At 37.6% G+C, this 27804-nt stretch overlaps 1 protein-coding gene across 3 annotated transcripts in view; it reads right to left on the reverse strand.

Moving 5' to 3' along the window:
* Positions 1 to 20194, reverse strand: part of LOC113060797 (plasma membrane calcium-transporting ATPase 1-like) — a 35034-nt gene extending 14840 nt beyond the window's left edge. For 2 of the 3 annotated variants that reach the window (XM_026230010.1, XM_026229998.1), the window contains exons 1-2: positions 20058 to 20194; positions 8927 to 9354 (exon numbers count right to left, since the gene is read on the reverse strand). In XM_026230010.1, the coding sequence (XP_026085795.1) occupies positions 8927 to 9119 (193 nt within the window). In that variant the 5' untranslated portion in view covers positions 9120 to 9354; positions 20058 to 20194. Of the gene's footprint in view, positions 1 to 8926; positions 9355 to 20057 lie in introns of those variants that run through there. The other variant, XM_026230005.1, reaches the window with a different exon arrangement.
* Positions 20195 to 27804: the final 7610 nt, after the last annotated feature.

Consider the following 27804-nt stretch of genomic DNA (forward strand, 5'->3'; position numbering starts at 1 on the left):
CTGAACACAGCTCTTAAATAGCAGCAGACAATGCTTAATGAGTTTCTATGAGAGTCAGGATTAGTGAGGAAGAAATGACATGTGGGTCAACAACAGTAGCTTTTACAGATAAAGATTTCTGAATAAGATCAAGAAGTCACAGAGAAGCAATGTGAATATAATTAAGGGGGGGGGGGGTCAAATATTTCACAAATTGAATCAGAAAATGGTTGACTTCTTTAGAATCTATATTATTTATCATTTACATCTGTTTACATTGCTGTTCAAACATTTGTGGTTGGTAAGGTTTTTCAAATGTTTCTAAAAGGAAATAACACACCAAGGCTGCGTTTATTTGATCAAAAATACCATAAAACATTCATTTTATAAAAAATATATTGTTAAACTGACATTTGTAACATTCACAATTTTTTTTATACATTTATAAAGTATTTGCTGAAATATTATGAATTATTACTATTATATTACTCTGTATGATATTCTTTAACCGTCTGCACTCTTACAACTATACATATATAGAAACAGTTTTAATCATGTCTGTCCATGTCCAGGCTAAAATCTTATTTTGTGTATAATTACAGCTTACACAGTTCTGTATTTAATTGATTAGGAGCTATTAGCACAGCTAGTCCATTAATTCTGCCATTACAGCAGTGAAGCGTTTGGGATTTTGACAAGATCATGAAAATTTCCTGGGTATGCAAACGGTGACTTAAGGCCAAATAAGAAAAGCCAGAACTGACAGGAAAAAGAAAAAACACATGCTGAGTACATTGTACGCAGTCATTTTCAAATGCACTGGATTAACAACAGTCCTCTGGTTTGCCCATTTGAATAACTCTCTATATTCAAAGAAGATATTCAAAGAAGTCATGGTGTGTGCACTGTGCATTCAGTTCACTCAGTCACCACATGCTAAAAGACACACACACACAAAGGGACGGTTAGATGTGGTGAATGAGCCATGTGGCTGAAAAGCATGCATGCGTGTTTATGCATCTAGTGGCAGGGCGTCAGAATGAATGTGTATGTGTGACTGAACTGATGGTTTGCCTGCCAGTCCAGAGAGCAGCCTGGTCAGCAGAGCCTATTGTCATGACAACATCCTCCACATTACTCAGCAAAGCCATAGAGCTGCTCAGCTCTTGCTCTGTCCCAATGAGCTAAAGGTTTCATTGCATATTAGCACTCTGTGTCTCAAAAGCTCCTTTCTGCTCCTGGATTACACTTGGCTTTTGACTGCACACAACAAAATAGCTTTTTACCTGGACAAATACAATGTCTTCGAGATTTGCATAAGCTACTCACATTGCATTCAAGGCAATGTATATGGGCATTCCTGTAGCTCAAACAGCAGAGCACTAGGAACTCCAATATCATAGGTTTGATACCCAGGGAGTGCAATGTATGAAGTAATAAAATGTACACCTTGAAAGTAAGTCAATTTGGATAAAAGCATCTTCCAAATGCATAAAAATAAGAGCGATTCATAAACCAATGAACTTCTTGCTGCTAGTTTTATGTTCTTCCAACACTTAAAAAAAAACAAAAAAAATGTATATATATAATAAATTAATTGTGAATAAAACAAAGATTTTTTAGAGAATGTTTCACAAGAAAATACTATTTCATGTTTAACTCAATGTACCTATTTTTAATTATTTAAATAATAATTACAGCAAACTGCTTATAGAAAATATTAAAGCTAGATTTGGAGATTAATCATCTCTTCACTGTTGCTTAAACATTTCTCTAACTCTACAGGCTTCTATTCTAGGGGACATTTATAGAATAACCTGAAATTTGAAAGGTCTTTGTGATAGTAATAAAAATAAATAAATAAACTTTTGTTGGCTGCATTTACACTAAGCGACAAAGTCATTTTGAAATTGATTCCAAATGTTGTTACTATTACAGTTGTGGTGTGGACTAAGACTATTGCTGTGCAGGAATTGTAACTGATTATGATTTGAACCATCACTTCTGCAACAACATGTACACAGACCCTAAATGATCAGTAGACAAATCTTCAGGTATTGTAGTCATCAGGTCAAAATCGGTTACTAAGGAAGCAAAGCCAATAATGAATCAAACTAAATTCAACTTTTGTTTGCTTGTACTCAACGCAAGTGCATTAAAACCAGGCTTGTGTAGTGTGGAAATTGAGGCTGAGGAATGATATTCTGTGTCCCTGCTTGGAGAGAGGGCTAAGGAGCAGATGAGTCAGGTCTTACGCCTCTGTCAAAAATGCATTTATGCTGCAAATACACATCTCAATTCCACTCTCACTCCAGATCATGCACACAATTACTCGTAAACATCACTGAGGGGAAGATTCAATTCAACAGAAGAGGGGGGAAAACCCCTTCTAAGACCAGCCAAACGTGGGCATTTACCCAGCTAATTATTCATTTGCATGCTACTTCACTGAGAGCAGACGTACCATTGTGTTTGCACCGAAGACTTTAAAAACAACAAAAATACACGGGCCTCTATTGAAAATAATTATTTTTCACTAATCTCTAATGCGTTAATCCATAAAAGAAAAAGAGGGCACAGTACTAACAGAGCATCTGATAAATATTTAACAAGCTAGACAAGGCAAGAGAAAACATTAATTAATAAATAACTATGCTCATCAATCCATTCAATATACAGACGAAAACCACATCTACAAAGCCATTGCTGAGAATTTGATCTCACAAACACAACGTTCCACTTAGCTCTGATTATGTAGCATGCTGGTTACATTTTAGTTGCAATATTAATTTTTTTTACTAAGATCTCATTCATAAATACCTTTAGGAAGTGTTTAAGAGACAGTAATATTAATAAGATATTACTGACAGGTGCAGCCACACTTAAAGCTGAAGTGTGTAATGTCTGTGCCTCTAGACCAAATGTGGCGACTGCCATTGAGAACTACTGTTCAATACAATTCAGTTTCTAACTTCCAATATTGTTTGAGCTAATGCTGAGGTGTTGTTATGTGCCTCAGAGTTCAAACTTTTCATAGAAATCAACCTACAAATGAAAAGGAGAGAAGATAATACTACAAAAAACACCCTCACTTCACCTTTAACACACTTATGTGTCAGAGCCCAAGTCATACATAGTACAAGTACTGCAGGTTGTATACCTTACAAACATTACCTCCCACCTGATTTAAGAAGTTTAAGTAGTCTTTTCTGATACATCCTTTAAAAATGACTTCTAATTAAACCATTTAGCGAATCTGAATTTAAAACTCATTTTTTATACTCTTAATGCCCCAGGAATGTTTATCCTCAGGGTCCGTGAGAGAGGCTGGGTCATGGAAACTAGGAGCACTTTCAGTTAAAAATCCCATCAGTTAAAACGAATCTAGAGCATTCGCCTTTAATTTGGAGTAGACATTCCCTCGTGTCCACACATGCAAACTGTGTAATACAACAGATTTGTGGAACCGGCTAGCATAAATACACCAAAAGATGCAACCCGAATAAAACGAGAAGATCGTCGGGATTTACAGTGAACCCAAAAGAGAGGTAAAAAGTAACTAGTTAAATTCGAAAGAGTAGAAAGATTAGTGATGGCTTTGCTACGAAATTGAGAAATGGCCTACTTACTAATTAGAAATCCCATTTCAATTGTCAAAGCTCTTGTAATCTTGAATGACTGCTTAATTTCCTATAGCAAAGCTGAGTGATCTGATTAAGCTGTGAAACGTGTCATGACAGCAGGGCTGCCTGCCAGTGTGCTACTGTGAAGCGGAGGGAACAGGGCACAGCTAAACTGGTGAATCGCTGTGGGGCGCCAATCTCAGTTAGACATGTGCCGTGTAGCAAGAATGGCTAGGTGACAGGACCCTCTATCAGTCTGGCCACTGAATAGAATATATAGGGGGAAAATTCTTAGACTATTATTCTATGACTAATTCACAATTCACACGGTATACAAAGCTCGGGCACAGCAAGGGCCAAGTTTCAGACAGTCTATTCAGGAAACAATACACATTTTTAGAAGTCATATCGATGCTATCAGTGTGACCCCATTATATGAGCTGTGAACTGACGCTATAGTTTCCACTGACACCATGACAAAGGTATAGCTCTGGATTGCAGACAGCAGTGTAAGCTTTGGTTTCAATCACTCAGTATTTCATCGCCTGCTAATAAAAGTCAGACCTTGTGAGGGCAGGACGGGGCAGGTGACACTACATATAAGCATCCAAACATGCTGTACATAGCAGACATGTTGAATTACCTTATTATTAAGACTGAAAGATCGATTTTGGGGCTCTGCCAAACATATTCATGATGCCAAGTGTCCGACACGTTTAAAACCTAGGAGCTACATCACTATTATTGTTCATAAAGAAATATTTTGTGGTACGGGCATGAATGATACCTCAAATGTGATTACTTTTCTAAGCAATTGGCAATAATAGGGCATAGATTTAGAGTGAAAGAGCAGCCTGAGCCCCGTCTACCAGAATATCAAACTTGGAATAGTAACCAACCAGAACATCCTAGCAAGCATCCTTTTTTCACATTTTCTTTCAAAGCAAAACTAATTAAGGGTCAAGAAACCAATACTAGAGGGCTGGTCCCTTAGGATCGCTCCATCAGGAATGTTTTCTACTTTCTGACTTTCAAATACCAAAAACGCATTAGTGCTGATCAAGCCTGCATGTTAATAGATAAGTGAAGTATTCTCATGGAAACACTGGCCAGAAGCCCCTAGCAGGCACAATGAAATATTGGTCTCCAGCCCTTGTGTGTTCACGCACGAGAGAATTGCATATCAAAGAGCCTGTAGAAAATTGCTATGGACATGGTGCCGTTTTAATCTGGGATCAAACCTAAAATCCCATCCCCCAAGAGTTCAATCTGGGTCAGGCCAGCGATTAAACCTAATGTCTACAGAGAGGTAATAAACCAATGGAGCTGCAGCTGTGGGCTGCACACTGACTCTGCACTTTTCTCAATCTTACCCTAAAGACTATATACCTGCACACACACCCCTTCTGATGAAAGAAAGCAAAAGAATGTGTGAAATAGCAAACCGAGAGTAAAGTTGGCTGCAACAACCAAGTACACAATTAAAAAAAACAATGACAAGAATCGATCATTTCAATTGATGTGACACGGAGAATGTGTCAATGATGCCACTTTAGACTTTTAACTGGGAGGAACATGTTCATGGACCAAGCTGTCCATGAATTGAAGGATTTGATATTAAATGGTTCAAAAATAGTCATAAGCATATGGCTGCATGTGGAGTCAGGTGCTCCGACAGATTGCTTCTGATGTTTAATAAGTGCATGCTGTTATATTGCAGATATATTACTGGTAAATGTTATAAATTCAAAGTTAATTGAGTGCATCTTAACAGCAGGTGTTATGTTACTTAAAATGGTTCACAGAGTGCATATTTCTGATATACTTTATAAATAAAAAAAATTAAAGTTGTCGTTAGTTGCAGCCCTAGAGACATAAAAGAAAGCGTGAGTACAAAAAGATGGACAAAGAGAGAGTGTCTAATAAAGGCTGTAACGTCCCTGTTGTAACCGCAGTTCCACAGACTGTAAGATGGGATGTAAACACATGTGTTTGACATTTTTATTTCAATTGGCAAACACACCGACAATGCACACAGGCTATATTTAGGATATTCTCTACGAAGTCTAACCAGTTAGAAAGGAAAACAGCCCTAGGTCTCAATTTAGGGTTGTAACAGTATGAGATTTTCACAGTATGATAATAGTCTAAGAAAATATCACGGTTTCACAGTATCGCGGTATATATATCAAACAATAATTCTAATCCATAACAATGACTCTTAAAAGAATAAGAACAAGTTATTTGAGTAAACAAGTCCTTTATTACAACAAACTTGAAACCATTTTAATGAACGTGTTGAATACTCCCTTTTTAAAAAATTAATCATTTCATTTTAAAAAACGATTTAAAAAAATAACGCTTTACACCTTGCTACATATATATATATATATATATATATATATATATATAATGTTTTAAAATGTCATCAAGTAAAATAAACTTATTTTTGGCATATTTCTGCACAAGAGGTATACGAAGTTAAAAGATGGACAAATATGATATTCCTTAATTGTTTTTTAATTCATTATTATAAAGAATATAATTATTGTTATCATTATTACTTTGAATTACATTGTACAATGCAGATATATTTGTTAATTTCAAGTAAAATCTAACTTTTATTTTGACGAGTTGTCGCAGTTTCAGTGTTTTGTCTCAAATAAAACTAAGAAATGTTTAAGTTTTCTCTCAGAGCAGCTCTGCTGATGTTCATGTTTATGTAGACACTGAAAACACCATGGACCCTTTTCAAATTTTCAGGTTTCTCAGCAGCAAGTCATCATAGTTGGGTTAACTTTAAGATCAGTCAATGGGAGAGTACCACAAATATATTTTTTGCATTCCCATTTGCTCAAATGGCAAAAGAAAAACTCCACGATAATGTTTTCGTGACTTTCAATAAAAAGAAAAAAATTGAGAGCCTGATAATGGTATTTAGAAGAGAGTTTACCATCCCTTCCATATACGCTGCATTAGTAACACCCTCGCATTAGCGTTAACTTTTTTTTTGTAATTTGATGCAAAGGTGATAAAATACAAAGAATAGTGTCATAAAATGTACATACATACCAAAAAAAAAAAGAAAAACTATTTACGACGCTGAGGACCGTTAACGTGTCATCACAGTCTTGCGAAAAGGGTCCAGGGTCTCTTCGTGCTTCAGACACTTATCATATCTACTTTTGATTTATCCAAATCAAAACAAGCAATCATCAGATTGCGTGTTTTACATGATATCCTCATTATACTGTAAATTCTATGTTCAAAGTTTTCTGGCAGCATGGAGCTTAGATATAATCTCGGTCTCTGTCATTTTCTCTTCTGTATGTGCTTTTATGCAGCGGAGTGAATGCAGACTGAAGCAGCCGAGTGGAAATAAGTTATATATGCGCTGGTGAGTTTTTTTTTTACGTAGATGTGTTTACGGTATAATAACTGTGCACTTTCAAACCATGATAAACCGTCATACCAGTACATCGTTACAACCCTAGTCTCAATTGTCTGAGATATTAACTAGGGCTGGGAAAATAAATAGATTCTGAGATTTTCCAAATGCATCGCGATTAGGGCTGGGATAAACGATTATTTTTTAAATGATTAATCTAGCGATTATTTTTCCGATGCATTGATTAATTAATTTTTTAATTGACTACTAACAATTTATACATGTTGATTTACATATCTGAATGAAAAAAACATGAATTCCTTAACATTACAATATACGTTTATTGCTCTTAAATTTACAAAATAAAAGACTGACTAAGAATGCATTACTTTGCACTTGTATAGAGATAGCATTCAATAAAACCTTGAAGCCTTGAAAACACATAGCTTACTGAAACAAGCTTACTGAACACATAGGGCCTAGCTTACTGAAAAAAAGTTATTTCAGATGAAAATGACAAGAACTTGATGTCTAGTATTCAATAAAAAAGGTCACCCAAAATACTTGTTTACAGCAATTGAAAGAATACAGTAACCAATGTAAACTTGAGGGCTTTAAGCTAATACAGAGAGCGTTTTTCCAAAAATAAATAAATAAACAAATAAATAAATAAATAAATAAAAATTAACAGTGGGAGCCAGCAGCCTGTCATGGAGAAGAAAAAAAAAAATCTCAGAATGCTCCACATGAGACTTTGGCTTTCCGCCCTTTTTCTATCGTGTCTAATGATTTGGTTAATATGCACGAGGGGGAGAGAGAGAGAGAGAGAGAGAGAGAGAGAGAGCAAGACATCGCTCGTGTAGTTTGAAGACTGTGAGTGCGCGAGCGCGTGTGAAACTTTGGTGTTTCGCCCTTTTTCTATCGTGTTTAATGATTTTGATTAATATCCACAAGGGAGAGAGAGAGAGCAAGAAGCGCTCGTGTTGTTTGAAGACTGTGAGTGTGAGCGCGCAGCCGGGGCTCTCTCTCGTACGCGCCCTGTCAAATAAGGCTTTGACAGCCGCCAAAAAAAAAAAGATCAATGCAGAAAAAACCCTGGATTGGTTATATAACGTTGAACAGAATGTTGATCCGGCCATCGCCTATATTTAGCGCACATAAGGTAAACATTTTGCAAATGTTTTTTAGAGAAATTAAAACAGGTCGACGAATCGATGCGCATATTTTGCGTCGATGTCATCGATGACCTCGACGCGTTGTCCCAGCCCTAATCGCAATTCTTTCTTGAATCGATTCGGAGCTTGGTTTTGAACAGCAGATGGCACTGCATGCTTTAGAAACAGCAGTTTGTTTCCAAATCCTTACACACATTTGAACCTAAAATAATAGATAATAAAATTCTAAAAGGTTGAAGCGAATTACAAAGGTGTTCACAGTGGGCAGTTTACATTAATCTCGTGTCATAAAAGCATTCTAAGCGGAGGTGAAATTACATGTCTCGGCCGAATGAACAAGCTCTCTTTAGCACTCTTCTTCATTAGCATTTGTGTGTGGATAAAAATTAGATTACAGCGCCATCTGCTGTTAAAATATAAGCTCACAATCAATTCCAGAGGAATCTTGATGCATTCTGAAAATCTGAGAATCGATACACGAATCGCTTCTGCATCAATTTATCATCCCAGCCCTAATATCAACACCCTGTCCATGTGTTGCCAGAGCAGCAGCAACAGGGCAAGCGATCGTCCAAATACACTGTATATGCACTAAAATGCACCTGCTCACTACTGCTACTGCTAACAGCTATATGTTTAGATTGCGACACAACAATGCTGATTAAAACCATCCAAAGAGTCGGTGCTTCCTCCACTTTACCTCCTGGAACTGCATTTCGATTTCTGCAAAGCAAAGCAAGTGCAAGATAATGATTATGTACCATCTACGGGCGATGTTTTCAGTCTGTTGCAAAGTCCATTAACGTCCCCATAAGATTCCTGGATTTTGTGTAATCCTTCAGCCCCTCGCAGTTCCATGAGAGAGCGCAGCTCTTTAAGTGAGCAGCCAAACTCTCCATCGTGATTGGGCTCAGCCACAGAGTTCTTCACCCCGCTGTATGAGTTGTTAGCCATGTCTCCTGACTACACCGTGTCTCAGCAAGGGTGGAAAAATGGCGTCCCAAAAATGAGAGCTATATCCTCAGGAGACCAATGCCAGTAGTTCCCATAAACAGCTGACCTCCTTCAGAGGAGGAGGAGGATGCCCGACTGCAGGTGGCAGGACTGGGATAATTCACAAGCCATTCCCCTCAGCCTGTGGCGTTGCTTTCATTGTGAACGAAACCTCACACAATCAGCCCAAGGAGACCTACAAAAAAAGAGAAGGGAAAGCTTTATTATTATTTATAATAATAATAATAATAGAAATTGTGTTATTATTGCTGAATGTGTACAAAAGCGAAACCCAAATGTACACAGATATGCATATTGACTCAAATAAAACATCAACAGACACCTTAAGTTTGGAACACTCTCCATCATGCCTGGAAATAGTAAGAACAAACTCACTGGCTGAGTTTCAAGGTGACATGCTACCCACTTTTACAGGCAGAACTATGTGGGCTTTTTTGAGAAGTAGCGTGGGAACTGACCTGCCATCTTAACTATGTGAGAGACTAAAAAGCCTTTTCCCAACATTATATGTTGCTTTTTCAAGTAACATGAAAATGCTTTGAATCTGGAAACTTATGGAATAGAACACAACTGAAAGGAGTATTTTAAGAGTTGATATCTAGATTTCACTTCTAAAACAGCATTAATATTATTAATAACTGTTGCACCAGGCTCTAAAATGTAAGGTTAATTCAGGTTTATTGGGCAATCTTTCCCAGGCATCTCCATAAGAAAAAGTGTCCCAAGGTAGTAAGTTTGATTCCCAGGGAAAGTATAAAATGATCAACAGTATATTTAATGCAATTCAAATTGTTTTGGATAAAAGAACCTGCCAAATGTACAAATTCAATGACTACACTTGAAGTGACACTGTAAATGACGGTGTAAATACGCCCCATGAGACCTTGGACTGCTTGGACAAAGTTCATCTATGATGTTCCATATTTTCATGTACACAAACAGAAGAGAAAGTTCCATATCAATACCATGCCCTCAAACCAAATAACATACTAATCAGACTTCACAGTTTCTTTGGGACTATTTCAATAGCTACAATGGCTGATAGTACATTCACTATGCTTGCCTTTATCAGCAAGATTTCAATATAATATAAATATAATCAAGAAATGTACCCACCAGATCAGCAGCAGTGATAATCTGAACAGACAAGAGAGGTCAAAAGCATTTGTTTGTGAAATTTTGAATATTGTTGTTCAGAAAGCTTTCTCTCTGTAAGCAGAAGTAAAAAGGGTAGTAGCCCCTCCAGGACTGGTTTACTTGCAGCAGTACATGCAGAGCGTAAAACAGCATGCTACTCTGTAAAAGGCTACCAGTTGGGCAATCAACTTCTCCTGTCATGAACATTGCAGTCAAAATTAAGAGAAAATAGAAGACATCATAAGCATTTGCAAATAAAGTCTCAAGTATGTCAAAGTCAACAAGCTCGGTTTTCTCGTTTATTAAAATTGGAAGTGAAAAGGGAAACGCCAAACAGCTTCACACTGCAGCAGCTTACTGTGCTCCTCCCTCTTGAGGAAACAACTGTTCCTAAAATGTGTCTGGTTTAAAGCAGAACATCCTGAAATGACGGTCATTTCAAGCAGCTGTGGTATACATTTTATCATCATGGTTCATTTTGACAGTTCAGAAAGAGATGAGACTGTAAATAACAGAATGCATGCAAGATTCAACCAAGATAACCTCTGTCCGGCACAGTTAAGCTTATTTTCTCCAAGTTATCATCTATGAGTGGCTGCTCGACCACGATGAGGGAAGTGCCAAATCTTTGCAGTACCGTGAAAGTTTCAGGTTGCAGAGCTGGTCACATGTCACAACAGTGGAAAATCATTGTGATTGGATCTTCAAACTAACAGCTACCGCAGTATGGTTGAGCAACAGTAATGTTAACCCTTGCCGTACAAAGCTAGAGGTCAGTTTTGGACCAGCGCCTGTGGATTGCACCCACCTGCCTTCAGACTAATAATTTAAGCATTACATCATATACTTTTATGGTCTTTCATACAAAGCAGCAGGCATTTATGGTAGTGTGTAATTTCATGCATTTTGCCACCATTCAATTCTCCCTAAAAACTATACATTTTTCTAAGCACCTGTGAATAAACATACAGGCCTACATGTGGTCTGAGAGCTCCACTATGACAGAATGCAATGCACTGGAAAGCAGTAGAAGTGCAGCTCCAAGAAAACCTCAAGGAAAACCCTTTCGGTCTTGGTTGGCAATTGGAGACCCTATACTGTGCAAGCCAAGTTCAATCTAGTCAAGGGCAGCGATTCCAGGGATCCCTCTGCAGTGGAGCTGTCGGTAATGGGGTATTTTTAGCAGCCTCCGACTGCCCACACCACATCCCCCCTAACTGGCTGTTGCTGAAATGGTTCAGGCCATTTCTATGTGGAGGGTACAATGCAGAGACGCCCCGCCTTACTCATGCTACATGGCTCAGTGCACTTAAGGCCACTTCACACCACCAACTGGGCACTTCTACTATACCCTCAGACACTGATCCTGCCAACTCACAGCAGCCATCAGGCCACCCACTCAACCATACAAAGCACAACTCCTCAAGAACCTGAATGACACCTCCAAAAAAAAGCCCATTTAACAACACCTATCCATCATGCTGAAAAATAACACCTCATATTCCTAGGAAGTTTCGATTTCTGTAATGCAAAAAACACAGAATACAGTCATAAAAATGGAATTCATGGTATGACAGAATTTCACAGAATTTAAGGATGAATAAATGAAAATTAGAGCTGTAGAATAAAATCATGACATGGACTAGTGTCTTGCTGCATCCAAAATTGCATACTAGTAGGGATGGGTATCGTTTACATTTTGATACCGACAGTGCTTACCGATACTGTTATCGATACAATTTGGATTGAAGTTGTTGAAAAGTTATTTTATTACTGCTGAATTTTAGCAACTGTATTAAGGTTCTTCAGTCAAGATCAGCAAGTTATTTTTCTCTTTAAAGTATGTTTAGTACTGTCCCTTTAAGAGAAGCACAAACCCATTTCTCTCTTGCCTGTTTACTTTCACTTCATACATAATTAACGGTGTTTATATGTAAACATTGAGTGTTTTTGACAGTAACTAAATAATCAGGTGCTGTTATGTTTTACTGGCAAGGCCTTAAGCACACGCAAATAATGTACTTTTGTGATTGCAAATAAGTAGTTTCTCGTGAGTGTAACTCTGCCGCTGGATCAACATTTGATGTGAATATCTCTCGTGAGTTGCAATTGGAGCTAGAGCCGCGAGACATAATACAGCACATTGCTTGAGGTATTTGAGGTATATTGTGTTTTGTTAGTAAATGTTTCATTATATTACTAGTGTTCGTTACTTAGTTTTGTAATGATACCCCACACTTTTGAACGCTTCACTCATGCCATGATTACTGCCTGCAAGTACGCACACACGCACAGAGCATTTGTGCTGGATATCACACGCACGTCGAGCAAACGTCGCCCACATATTTCAGTGCAGGGAAATGACAAGCAGCAGCTTCTAATTCGTCGTTAACATTGAAGTGTACGGAGATAAAACAATGCAAGTATCAATAACTGTATTGTTTGTCCTGAAGCTTATAGGTATTCCGGTATCGACCCAATTATGTAATGGTCCAAATAAATACTGGTTCTCGGTACCCATCCCTACATACTAGTCTACTAAAAAGTAAGCAAAAACAAAGTGGTATCATGTACAAATTCACTGTATTCATATATTCATAAAACAGTAGGCAAAAGGCCTCCAGCAGTGAAAGCAGTAATCGCACTCGGTTGCGCACCAAAGGCGGACCAAACAAACGAACTCTGGAGCGGTCCGTTTGTGGTGAGAACGTGATCTGACCTCGAACAGACCCAACTGAAAAAAGTACTGATAATTTTTGGACTAAACCAGCTGCGCTCTGCATTATGGGATGATGAAGTGTTTGTTGACAGTTTGCACTTTAGCATGGCAGCTCGTGGACAAACTTGGAGTAGTGAGGAGGTGCGGAGCCTCATAGAAAATTGGTCTGATGACCATGAGCATGTCAGAGTTAAGAAGAATTAATGCACGCCTCCGCTTTAAGTTAAGAGCATGCCGTTTGCAGTGCATTAGAATGTTGTTTTCAAGCCGCATCCACACTTCATTATAGAAATGTATTGTTTGCATATTGTGGTGTATACAAACAATGTAAGAGATTATGGCCAGGGACAAAACCAGCCTGAGCAGTTGTCTCTCCATAGTTGTGTTGTCCCCGTGTTGTTTGCTGGCTTTCCCTTTTATGTTGGAATTTTCCGCACGTAAATTCTGACCAATCGAAAAGCAGTTTAGGAAATACGTCATGGCCAATGAGTGACGTGGACGTTGTCATGTGATTGGATTTTGGTTCGTTTCAACTGGTTCGGACCAAAGCAATTAGTGTGGTGTGAAAAGGAACCAAAAATGCTTAAAAATGCTACAATGTATAATTGTTTGCCCTTGGTTTGGACCAAATGAACTAAATTAGAGATGTGAAAGCTACCTTTATTATCCCTTGAGGCCACAGGAAAAGATTTGTGAATGGAAGTGATGCTGGTCACATGACAATGACAACATGACAAATATAGTAGGTTCAAATTTCAATTAATGCTACCATATCAAAACTAGAACATTTTTTTTTAACTGTCGCTCATTACTTATACAATTTCAGATGCAGCCTCTGTGAAAATTAAACCACAAAAAGGCTGCCATTTAAATATGAATCCAAAATAGTAAACATTTCTATCATTGTTACCATTTAAAAAATAATAATTTATAAACTCAATTGATTAGATATACGTTTTGATTGTTAAAAACGTATTAAACAAAGCAATTTAGAAAAGTTACAGCTAAAAACACAGAACTTGGTGAAAAAAATAAAACGGATTTCATAGGGCCCTAATTATACCTTCTGCTTTGTTAGATGAGCACAGTGGGAACAGTATTACATTCAAACAGCTACATACTTAAAAGCTTGATGCTTTCATGTTCTCACCAGGACCTAAAACAGCATATCTAAAGAAGTGATTTTCAAAAACGGGAACCTTTAATTTGATTGTTACGATTGCCATGCACAGTACACAAGATAGACATTAGCTCCGACCCCTGCCTCCATGTCTGACACTGCACATTGAATCAGGGATGACTTGAACCATTATACATGATGGGATAATGGGCACGAGGAGGCTTAAGAATTTATATTTGCTTAAGCTAGTGTTATAGGTGTTTTTTGTTTTTGTTTTTTCATTTTTTAAATGAAACCAGGTTCAATTACCTCAAATTCATGGTCTTAATGTGGGGACACATTTCAAGTGAGAGCGAGCTTCTTTTTTTTTTTCATAAAATTTTGGCCATATGACAGTGATCTGATAATCTATTTGTTGTATTTCTGTTTTGCATAAAACTGAAGAATATTCGGTTCATCCTCTACTGTATTCTAAAATTATCTGATATTAATTTTGCATGGATTTTACTGAAAAGAGCTTAGGCTCAAGTAAGCAGAAGTTCTTGCCTCATGGGATTACATTCTTAACAAGCAAATCAACTCAACATTTATTTCCAGGTGTGTCTGTGTAACAGAGGTACCATCCTAGTACTTTTGTGCACGCATGAACGTCATGTAGGGTGACCATATTTTAGTTTTCCAAAAGGAGGACAGTGGGTGTGGGCAGGACGGGGGGCTGGGGTGTGGTTATTTGGTGGTTAAAGTAGTGCCCAAAGTAGTGCAATGACCATATGCCAAATATCAAAACTGAAAATGTCATTTCCATACATAAAATACATATTTTACAGTCACTGTTATGGATATTGATCATAAACCGCTAAAAAGCTCCCTAAAGGCGGTCGCACACCGGACGAGAAGCGCTGCGTCGCGCCACATGTAGGACAACTCGAGGTATCGCACACCGGACACGCACATTCTATATGCGCGAGCTCAATTTCGCAGCAAGATGGGTGAGTTTTAACTTCATCTATTATTATTATTTTAAATATATGATTTTAATTGATAAAAGCTGAGTTTTGAACGTTAATTAATGAAAAGAATCTGTGTTATAATAAAGTCTGTTATTGTTTTGTTGTATCTGTTGTCTAGGCAACTGTGCAGCCTGACTGAAAACCTAACCAAACACTTTGTAATGTTTTATTTGAATGAAACAAATGTACTGTATTTTAGTTTCAGTTTATAACAACTGGGTTTTTTAATATAAAACTATGCAGATGGCGCTCTGTGGCGCAGCAGGAATTTGAACAGCGTTTTGAGTCGTAGCTGGGCGCCGCGGACAGACGCCGAATGGCGCCGCCGGTGTGTGTACACTCATAGAGAATAATGTGTTCGAATTTTAAAGACGTGGCGCGATGCGGCGCTGCGCTTCTCGTCCGGTGTGCGACCCCTTAAAAGTGTCCCTCCTTCACAAAACTTAACATCTAGCACAGATTTATCATAGGCAGAATGTACAATGTTTCACATGGCAACCCTGCATTGAACAAGAGCTGCAGGAGTCAGATTTGACTGTTCACGGGTTGAAGAGAGAGAGATGGCTGATTCAAAAGAGATTTAAATACTCAACATATTGACAGTGGGAAAATTATGCAATATTAGAATGTTTGGATTGGACACAAAAATCACGGGAGCAGGCAATAATGACTGTAGAAAGCAAAAGCTGAATTCCTGACATTTTGGGTGATTCAGAAATTTTTTTAGTTCCAAAAAGATGACAGGTCCAGGAAAAAGAGGAAATATGGTCACTGTAACATCATGGCAACGTACAACACAAAGTACCTCACACGCGAAACACTTAACGTAACGCGTAAATGTGCGTAACTAATGAAAAATCAAGCAAGCTTCTATGCACTGGCCACGAATTGTTGGCGAAATAACACATTAGCGGACCAGATGGAATAATATGGATTTTTTTTTCAGAAAACTTAAATTCTTGAAAAAATAAATTCAAGCACTTTCAAGGACCTGCATCAATGTATGTTTATTTCAAAAACTTTCCAGGGCCTTGAAAAAAAAAAAAAAGATTCACAAACTTTCAAGGATTTTAAGGACCCGTGGGAACCCTGTATATAATATATATATATATATATATATATATATATATATATATATATATATATATATATTTTTTTTTTTTTTTTAAAGAATAGAATTAGAATAGTGAGTGCTAAAGTAGGAGGGTCAAATAAAGATGGAAGAGATGTGTTTTTAGCCGATTCTTGAAGATGGCAAAGGACTAAGCTGCTGGGATAGAGTTGGACAGGTCATTCTTTTATACGAAATTTACAAATTCTTAAAAGTAACTTTGTGCTTCTTTGGGATGCAAATTAAGCGACGTTCACTTGCAGAACACAAGCTTCTAGAGGGCACACAAGTCTGAAGTAATTCATTTAGGTAAAGGGGTGCAGAGCCAGTGGTAGTTTTGTAGACAAACATCAATGCCTTGAATTTTATGAGTTTTATATTTAGATGCACACTTTTTAAAGACAGCACCTGTAAGCCGCAGTCAAACAGTACTGCTCACACATTCCTTTGCAGCGAAATAGGATTTCACTGTTTTTACTGAGCATCAAATCAAATGAATCAAATCAAATAATAAATCTGAATGCAAATCGAATTTTAATGAGAACAGAGTCTGAATAGCAATCATTCATCTACTTGGAGGTGGTAATTTACCCGTCATTTGAGGTCAGAGAAAATAACTGTACACTGTTCTTATTTACAAAACTCATTTAGATTGCAAACAGAAAATGCATTTGCCCCTAAGATGCCCATTTTATCTCTCTCATCGACGACTAATTAAAGCATCAAGCATGATGCTATGCAGTAATTAAATTGCAACATTATTCAAATGCACTTAATAGCAAAGCACTCTAATTTTAGCTGTTTATAATAGCTTATAAGGGGTTGAATGTCACCTCAGAATAATGTGACACCAAAGCAGTGGCCTTCTACATAAACAATACTAGAGAGAGGGGCTAAGTTACCATCTTTCCATTCCAGTCAGCATGGAAAACATTCACATTTACTAATATAATATAATAATATAACATTACAGCTTGGTACTACATGCTCTGCACCAAAGCATGTACACTTTGTTTGACCAAACCATAGTTAAGACATTACTGGAGGTACAGCCATTGTCCATGATAAAATAATTTGGGTTTACAGTGTAAAATTTAAACAAAACATATGCTAAAGACCAACAACAACAAAAATCTCACATGCGGATGTGCATCTTACAAAATAAGTGCATTTTGCATTATATTAAATAATATTAATAAATATAAACCTTAATTGAATTATTTAAATTTATAATTTGTCATTTAGCTTAACTTCTTGTATCAGAATAACTAAAGAAATAAATATTAGTCAAAATTTCACAAAATTCCTAAACTCTGAACAAATTCAAATGAAAAAGAAAAATATAGAAAAACTAGCCTAATTCAAAATATTAATAAAAACCATCAACAATCAACAATATAAAAAAACAACATGGAATATATAACACTAATATAACAATACAAGCATGACAAGACTAATCGTAATTGTCATTTGAATGCAATCCTCTTCTCACAATGCCTATAAATAACAATTCTGCTAAACTCAATATTTTATTGCATACTAATATCTAGGTCAAAAAATGTTATTAAATCAACAGATATACAACTAGGCCATGCCTGTGCGTATAACAGTCCAAAGGCCTCTGAAGCTCACTTGTGCCAAAGGTTAGTTTATTTAAATGTTGGGGTAAATCATTATAAAAAAAATACTTAGGTAAAATCACATTTCCATCCTGTAATAAGAAAACACTTGTCTCTTTTAACACAGTTTGACGCACAGCAGGTACAATGACCATGATTTTGAACTGGATTTACTCCAAATTTGTCTTCGAGATTTTCTCAGGAATGATTTTTGCAATGACAACATATGTTCCTTACAAAGACATTTAAATCTCAATTAAACCCTTTAAATCTCAATAAACCCTGAGTCTACACCTGTCAAAGGTCAGTGTACATCTAAAGCATTCTGTGAAGATCAAAAAAGTTAACTTACAAATACACCCTTAAGAATTTATTTAAATAAAGTTGAATATACACTGTAGACTCAAGGTCAAATTCAGCATTGCTGTCATACAGCGAGGTATTATCAGGAGCTATAAAAGCTTTAGCAAAAGAAGCAACAGGGCAGCGAATAATGTACGCCAAGGAGTAAAAGACCTGACACGCCATTTAAACGCCCATCGGGGTTGATCTAGAAATTCTAGGTGCCATATTCAATCTCAACACATTAGGCAGACAGCAGATAATATAAGTCCGCCGATTAGGTTGGGTACATTGTGTTTTGCACATCTGCTCCTTCAAGTTCGATGAAGGCAAATTTGACGTGTCGCACAGTGCTTGTTCCAGTCCGCATGCCGAGTCACACATGACAGGAGGAATTAGGACGCTATACTACAACTGTTGACACGAACGCGCTAAGCTTAAAGAGACAGTTCACCCAAAATTAAATAAAATAATTTAGTCACCATTATGTTGTTACAAACCGTATTTTCTTTGCAAAAACGTCGACGTTACGGAAGGCAGTCAGTAACGTAACTTACAATAAAAGTGAATGGCGGTTGTGGCTGTCACTCTTGACTAACATCCCTTAACAAGAAAGTGACGCGAGTTTGGAACAACATAGTGGTGAGTAAAAGATGACAAAAGTGTCATTTTTAAGCGCTTTGAACGCCGTCTGAACTGTTGTAGTAAAATACGCATCGAAATGCGATAAGTGAACAAGCAGGTAATGGGTTCGAAAAGCAAGTTGACAGCTGAAGAGCCTCACGCTTGGCTTTAGCCTGCTAGCGGTCTCAACCCAAATAATCCTGTCAAAAAAGGGTGTAACGTTACTGTTTAGTCTTGATAATGACAACAGATCAACATCTTACCTCACCCGAAACTGAAGCGGTCTCCAACTTTCCAACGCGACTCAAACACACACTTTAGGTAAAACCTTAAAAATCCCCTGGCTAATGTCACAAGTCACCGACAGTTAAACTGACAAGAGACGGTCGCTTAACGGAACAAGTTAGCTCGTTTGACAGCATTTCATAAGAACGAACTGTCATTAAACGCCAAAATGTTCATGTACGATAATAAACTCTCTTCGAGTTAGAGAAAATCATAGAGACAGTGCGTTAGTTTCACTAGAGTTCACGCTCTCATCGCAAAAACCAAATTAATGACAGTCAACGGATCTGTAACAGTCACAGCGCGAGCCTTCTATTCGGCGGCTTTCAAAAAATGTACGGCCGTTAAAATAACATTAGGGTCACCCTGTCCGGAATAACGTCAAAAACCACGCACATTTATATATTTTAAATGATGTTTAACCTCCAAGCCACATTTATTATTTTATTAAATATTTAGTTTATTATAAAATAATGTCATTTTATTAGTAGTATTTCTAAAATATTCACTGTCGCGCGATCTTAGATGTAGAAACGCGGCGTGCGCACACATTTCACAAGCTTCACATGTCAAAAGCAACTTTCCAGCGTGCGCTACACATCATCCCTGCATCTCGACACGGTGCGATACATTAAAACCCCATTGATTAACCACACATCCCCTTCCCTGCAGTGACAATAGGCAGGTGTGGGTTAAAAATGCACAGCAGCCTGGTTGCCTTCTTTCCCCTTTCTCTGCCTGCTACCGACTAGCAGGAGTTGCCTAGCCAATTTGGCTAGCTGATAATAACGCAAGCTAACGGACACCGCGGTGAATGCAGACAGTCAGCGGAGAGAAAGCAAAAAAATGGTGCATTTGAAACGCAGCAGTAACACGAGCAAGCGTGCGAGAAACGGTAAAATTACACTCACAATGCTCTCCGAACAGCGCCTCAGCGATCCCCCTCACTCCCTCGGTCTCCCTCAGACTCACTCTGCCGTCTATCGAGCTCTTCCAATCTGCAGAGAAATCCCTCCCACAGCCGCGCGTCGCTTGAGACATGTGACGCGCGTCAGGAGGACGGCCACTGACATGCAGGAGGATCCTGATTGGCTGAGATGAGATGTCAATCACGCTTGGCTCACCCTCTGCACAGCATCCGCGCGCATTAACCTAATTTATAAAGATGTTTCTGAGAGCGGTTAAGTGTAAAATGACTTGTTAGGCGTCGTGGTGTATTTTAACTACACGCTTCGGCGCGAGCCGGCGTTGTACGCCCCGCCCACAGTCACAGACGAGTCTTCCCCCGCGGCTAGTTAAACCTGACGTCATTTTTTCCATGACGTCGTCCGTTCTATCGTCGATTCTGGCGTTGTGTTTGATTCGCAGTGTGTAGAAACCAAGTACGATCTCAGATCTGAATCTGATTACTGCATTCTGCAGTGCTTTCCCATGAATATGAATTAAACATTTGTCAGTTGGTTAACATATAACTATTGCTTATTTGAAACAGGTTGAGGCTCTTTTATTCACTGAAATAGATAACTAGACAGATTGTGCAAAATATTGCGCAATCCTCTGTTTTTTCTTTTTCATGCTAATGGAGCAAACTTGCATCGCCAGCATTTCTCTCTCTGCAGTTTCATCAAACTTATGTCCACTGAAGCACTTAGTTTAGCAGCCAGTCTGGTATCTTTAAAAATTGCAGTACAAGCCCTAGAGCATTTCAGTTTTTGAACCTTTATTATATGCCAAGTCCTCATGTCAAGGACTACCTGTATGACGATTGACAATCCTTGGTTAGATAAGAAAAACTGAAAAAAATAAATAAAATAATAATAATCATAATATTTTAAAGCACTAATAATGCGCAATAAATTCTTACATGTTAGGCCTACTGTGGTATTTATCATTTTGCATGAGACACCACAGCTTCCTTTAATCATGATATAGATGGCATATCCTGTTCTTCAAACATGTTTACTGGAAATAATATTGAAACCAAATATTCAGAAAGACACCATGTTAAGAGAAAACTGGTTTTCTCACACGTGACATTTAAGATTTGCTGAGAAGTCCCCTAGTACTGGTCGTGGTTTCTTCCTTCACAGCTTCATTTTTGTCATGGTAACCACTGTTGTCATTTGTTGACTGTGGGGCACTTGAAAAATGATGCCAAAAGAAGAACCGTGTTGTGGGTTTCCCCATGAAGGCCTCAGAAGAAGCCACATCACAATCTTCATTCTCTTCATTCTTTTGATACTTTTCTACTGACATTTACAGGCATTCATTTGTGAGTTTATTCAAAGTAATTCAAATACCTATATATATATAAATGTACTAAACTAAAATTAAATGACTAAATGTAAAATAGCAAAAATGCCAATGTGTGTACTAAATTACAATTAAATATCAATAATACATACTTAAATGCCAAAACTACTACCACTACTACTGATACATTTACCAATTAAATATAGTAGAACTTGCCTTAGTATAGATGGTTATGATGTTATGATTCAGGTATTCAAATCAGTGCTGTGTCATCAAGGTTTTCTGATTTTGAGGAATTCTGCTGAAGATTATTCCACTATGATAAGGTTCATGCTCTCACCATCTTTGTGTTGACCCTTTATATAGCCAGAGAGTCTTACTATCCAGTAGCTATAATTTTAACCCAAAGATCAAGACATCTCCTGGTTATACTATCACACAAGGACCTCTGCTCAACCTTCAGGGGAAAAACAGACAGAGTTGATGATAAACAGGCAGCAGCGTTTGTGCTGGGTGCTATTGACAAGATCCTTCCATCTAATGGGTTTTATCATTAACAAGAAGGACATCAGTCCACAAGATTGTCTTCACTGAGCAATGGGTTTTGATGAACTTTTTAAGACCATGTAATTTTAACTTGAGTTAAGCAAGGCTCAAAGGTTTGCTAATGTTCAATCAGATAGTGTAGGGAGGGGAGGTGTCAGTGAGTGCATTGATTGCTCAGCTTTAGAGCAAGCAGCTTGTAAATGTGGAGCATGTGATGCAAATGTTTTCTGTAGGAATCTCTAGAGTTATCTATTAGGCCGGACCACTTTGGTTTGCACCATATTTTCATCTAAAAGTAACATATAGCCCTTGCTAAGCCACAAGAGGATGACAAACAAGTTTCCTTCCAGGCTTCCAAAACCTCTGAAGTGGAGAGGACAAGAATCCTATTTTTATTTGTTCCAGTTTCCACTTCTGAGATTTTTATTTGGAGCCTCTCCCACTGGCGGCACACAGTGATGCCTGGCCCTTGAGCAGATGTCCCAGCAGCACACGGATGCGCAAGTGCAGCCACCATTTTTTACTTATTATATAGTTAATTCTACACAATTATAAATAAAAAAAAACACACAATTATTATTAAAAATATAATTACTTAGAACTATAATAAAATAAAACTACATTTATATAAGCTATCACGTGAATACTAATGTATGACCTTGCTGGACATTATGCCACACATACTTGTGATGTCAGAAGAGGGAAGTTGGTGGCGGTCTTGGTTTCTTATCAAGATCTGAGATAAGGATGTTTGCTTAACAAGCTGTTCAGAGTGAAAAACAAAGCATTCTTGGGTCAAAATTACTTCTTTGACAGGAAAAATTCCTCAGGGCAGACAACGAAACTGTCATGAGACTTAGCATCAGTATTGAAACTCTGCAGAAGATGACAAAAGAGCTGCCATGGAATGTCAGCTGACTCAAATCAATGTGGAAGAAGCAGACAGTGGAAATGGCTCATTAACAGACTTACACAAGAGGGTCCAGTACCCTATCAGTCAGGACATATGCTATTACTACTTCCTCTGGTCACCAATCTCGCTTCTCCAGCAATCTGGCTCTTAATACAGCTTTTTCCACAATGTCAGCACAGAACTTCCTTCATTCTGATGGGACACAAAAAACACAGAGAAAGCAGAGAGAAAAGACAGAAGTCTGACTATATTTAGCATTATAATAATATACATACAGTGGCCTCAAAAGGTTTGTGGATGCTTAGGCCAAACTTGAAATATATACATTTTGTTGAGAAGATAATAAAATATCAAACATAATGACATACACAAATAAGCAACTTTAGAGCTTCTCTAGAGTTACTGTGACTTCACTTTTCTGAGCCTTTTTTCTGGCACTTTTAGCCATGTGTCTTAAAGTGACATTTATTTTAAAAAATGTCCCTCGGATGAAGTGTGAACATTTTCCACTAATGTTTGAGACGGGAAAGTTCCATTATGTTTCAAAAGTTAAGGCTCAGTAAGATCTGTAAATATACATGAATACTGTATACAACAAGGAAACAAACTGATTAAAAGTGATAGTAAAGAAATATTCACAATGTTACAAAAGACTGCTATTGAAAAAGGCTGTTCTTTTCAACCTATTTAAAAAAATCCAACTTTGATAATAATAATAAATGTTTCTCGAGCATCAAATCAGCATATTAGAATGATTTCTGAAGGATCATGTGACACTAAAGTCTGGAGTAACGATAAAATTAAGCTTTAACACCAAATTATATATATATATATATATATATATATATATATAATATATATATATATATTTTTTTTTTAGATAAAATTTTTGATGTATTCAATTCTGTCTTTGTAGCATAATTGGAAGGAAGCATATTGAACTGCATCTGCTGTTTCACTGTGTTATTAAAATCTTGCAGGTCTTTTTAAGTTATATTTGCTTTAAAAAAGAATGCTTATGCTATATTTATTTGTAAAAAATAAATAAATAAAAAGCCACTCTGTTTGACAATTTATCTAATGCAATGAAATTCTTAAGTGTCCAAGCACTTTCCGGGGGCACTGTATAATGAAATACCAGAAGACATATAACTAAAATCAAGGTTTAGTGGCAAGACACGTTATTATAATTTCAAACGATCTAAATCCTATAAACATGGGGTTTCCTGCTATCAGACGCTGCTACTGCTGCAGTATGCGAAACAGGCATGGGTTTCTATTGGGGCAGGTTGTTTGGGGTTAGAGAAACTTAATGAGAAACATTCATTATACCAAACATGTCATCAGACAGCTGTAATTACAATAATTGTCTCTTCTCAGAAATACTACATGGGGGTGAATATGGGGTTTGTGTGGTGTAAGACTCCTTAATTAAGTCAACAATAAACTCCCCTCACTGACAGACAGTCCTGGCTTATTTTCCATGAAAGGGTAGAAATAACGTTCGCACAAAAAGCATCCCGCAAAACACACATAATGCAGTCTGATGATGCGTCAGTGAGCATAACGGCAGCTAGGGCTGGGTTATGGGATATGTTAGAATATAACATTCAAAAATAAGACCGCAAGAAAGATGTTAGTCCGCTTTGGGCAGGGGCATGTTTGTGTTTCCAGTTTCCAGTGGAATTTACAGCGGGAGCTCAGAGGTGAATGGCCCAGTGGAGAAAGACTGCAGCTCTACAGTGTGTGTGTGTGTGTGTGTGTGTGTGAGTGAGTGTGAGAGAGAGAGAGAGAGAGAGGGACGAAACACAGACAGCACTCTTAGTCAGCACTGGACCGGCAGCCGGGCCGGGGGGCCAAGTTTCCACTTGCGAACAATAATTCATCTCAAGTGCCCAGTGTGTATGTGCATATGTGTAAGAGGACATCCCTCACTCTAAAGGCTACAGGAATGCCTCTCCCGCCCCCAACATCCTCCAATTCCAAACCAAACCATTTCCATGTAAAGGTCTGACATATTTACACTCAGTGTTTGAGTGTGTTTGTGTATGTTGTGTAATGGAAGCAGAAGGCTTCTTTAAGAAGGTCAATGAACCACCATGGACACTTACAGTGAGGGTGGAATATTCCGGGTTCAGTATAAGTTAAGTTTAGTTGACAGAATGTGCAGCTCAAACAAAAAAAGTATTTAGACTCATCCCACGTTTTCAATAAGAAGAGGCTAAATCAAGTTTACAGAGAGGCACTTACAACAAGTAAATGAGGTCTATTTTTGTGGAAGATGGATGTTTTGAAAGAAAATCTTAGTAACTGATTTTATTACACTAAGATCATGTTATAACAATACACCTGTTGTAAAAAAAAAGTCAAATTATGTTTATTTTTTCTTTAAACTGCGAGTTTTGTCATTTTTTAGATCAGTTCCATTCACTTAAATTATAAGTGCCTTGCTGTAACCCAGATTTTGCCTTTGCGTTGAGTAAAGGTCAGAATTTTTTTTTGTACTAATATGTCACAAATTACATCAATTTAAAAGGTCTAGAGACAGATTTTATTTTTTTTGAGTGCATTTTTAAAATGTTGTTTCATGTGCGAAACACTCTGAAAGACTTGAGTATAACTATCAAAGATGTCCATCCAGTGTAAAATTTACATAGAAAAACAATGGAAAAGCAGAGCATTGGAATACAAAAACACAGTCTGTGTGAGCGGCCCCCCTGATTGCTTTTCCTCTGAATTGACAAACCTGTGCCAAATAATGCATTTATGGAAGAGTTACTATCATATACTGATATTAAAGCCTTTTGGCATGTGCTTTTGTTAAAATGGAGAGCCTATAGGTTGGCAAATTAACAAATTGGTTGAAACTGATGTACTTATGTGTCATTTTCACCTTGTTTTATTAGAGCAAAGTGTCTGTCTGGCTTCAAACCATGTACCAATCAACCATTATTTGCTCCAGTGTTAAATAACTCACAACAATAAAGCAAACCCTAGACTGACCTGAGCTGGTTAATTTGGTTATGGATTGTTGAGAATTGGAACAGCTCTTATGGCGCCCTTTCGTCTCACTCTCTTCCTTTTCCCATGGACTATATACCTGATGTGATCCATAAGGGAGAAGAGAGGAAGAGGAAACAGGGTAATACAGAGGGCCTTCACATCCTGAAGTCCAGTAACACAAACACACATGCACATGCCCCCTCGTCTATAACAGGTGACGGTCTTGACCTACGAGCATTATATGGGAGTAGAATAAGAAATAGAAGATAAAAGTGGGTAAGATCCACTTAAATTAGACATTGCATGCAGATTTTAGATGAAAACATTAATATATTGTATATACATTTGTAAATACATTTGGTTTCTTGTTCTGTACCATAGTGCCAGGTAGCCACCCACTTTGAAATAAAATTTTTGTTCACAATTTTCAGTAAAATTTCAGCTTTCATCAATGAGGCCCGTTTATGTGACCAACTTGAACCTAGTGCGAAATCTGTGTAGAGAAATCTTTCACTTTTGCGCAAATTTCCCAATTGCATGGATTCCTGTTGGAAAGAATTTCGTATACATGGAAATGTGATTGCGGCTTTATAAGAGTGTTGCAGAAAAAGTTTTTATTCTATTAGAGAGCGTAAATTTCTGAATCTCAACATCATGATGCACACCTTGTAATCAATAAATTTTTAGCATCCTCTGACTTTCTTAACTCCAGTGTTTTGCCACCCATATAATTCACAGGCACCCAGGCCACACGATGCCTACAGCAGCATCTGTGCTGTGCTGAATGAATGAGTGAACGTGTGGTTAACCCATAAACAGAACAGGGAGAAAGTGGAAAGTGAAGTGCAGAGCTGAAACTAGACCACAACCATTTTAAGAGCTGAAATTTCCTACCTCTGATCACGGGAACAGGAGAAGTGTCTACTAGTGGAGCAAAACTATGGCCTATATTTTGAAAAGAGAGTCGTTCTTCCTCAGATGTGAATCTTGGTAGCATGACGCAAAAGGCATATGGTGGTAGCTTCTTTCCTCTTGATGTGCAACGGCTGCGATCTCATGGGCAAGTCGGAGCTTAGAATGAAGCAAAGGAAGGATCAATGGTTCTGCTACAAAGGAGAGAATACATTCAACTGGAGCTTGAATAATTCCCTCGTTGAATTTACACCATAATCATGCCAACCCTCAGCATATCAGCACTCAAGAACACAGTGTAGACCTGCATCACTGACTCAATCAAAAGGTTTAGTATACATTTAGACCAATAAGATTTTATGGTGGGCGGAGCTACCCAGACTCTTTGGATCTAAATTAACCCAATGACTGTTATAAACCTAATCATGTTTATTAAAATGTACTTTCATGTTAGCCAGTATAGTTTTTTTTCTTATATTTAGCCTGCAATCTTGGCCAATCTTAGGTGTGTAAACGGTTTCATTGTTTCCACTATAAATGCCCTCTTTTTGCTCGCTTTTCTATTTCTGCTTTTGTTTCCTTGTATCAGTTACTTTATTTACATTTGCTTTGCATACATTTACATACTTTTGAACTCTCAGTTTTATTTGTATATGATGTTCAAGTGCAGTAAATGCAGAGCGTGGGTGAGTATTTTCATCCTCAGATTGAGGTTCTATATATTTAATAACTATAGCATTTTAGCAGTGTTTAGTTACTGATGGAAGCCGTCATATCTTTCGCCATGGAAAATTGGAGATTGGGAGGTTCATTACGATAACCTGATGGCCCCGAACCAGACCAAGGCTGCCAGTGGTGATTGGTAAACCTGCCACACTGTTTTTTCTGTAAATGCCCTTTTGTTTTGCATGACCAGCATGTAGGGAGAGAGAAATCACTGTCCTTTACATGGCACAAAAGTTATATCATCAAGTTGCTACATCCGATGGTCTCTTTCTGATATATTTTTTTAAATAGAATATTTAGTGCAA

This window comes from Carassius auratus, chromosome 4 (assembly GCF_003368295.1).
Source record: "Carassius auratus strain Wakin chromosome 4, ASM336829v1, whole genome shotgun sequence".
NCBI classification, from domain to species: domain Eukaryota; kingdom Metazoa; phylum Chordata; class Actinopteri; order Cypriniformes; family Cyprinidae; genus Carassius; species Carassius auratus.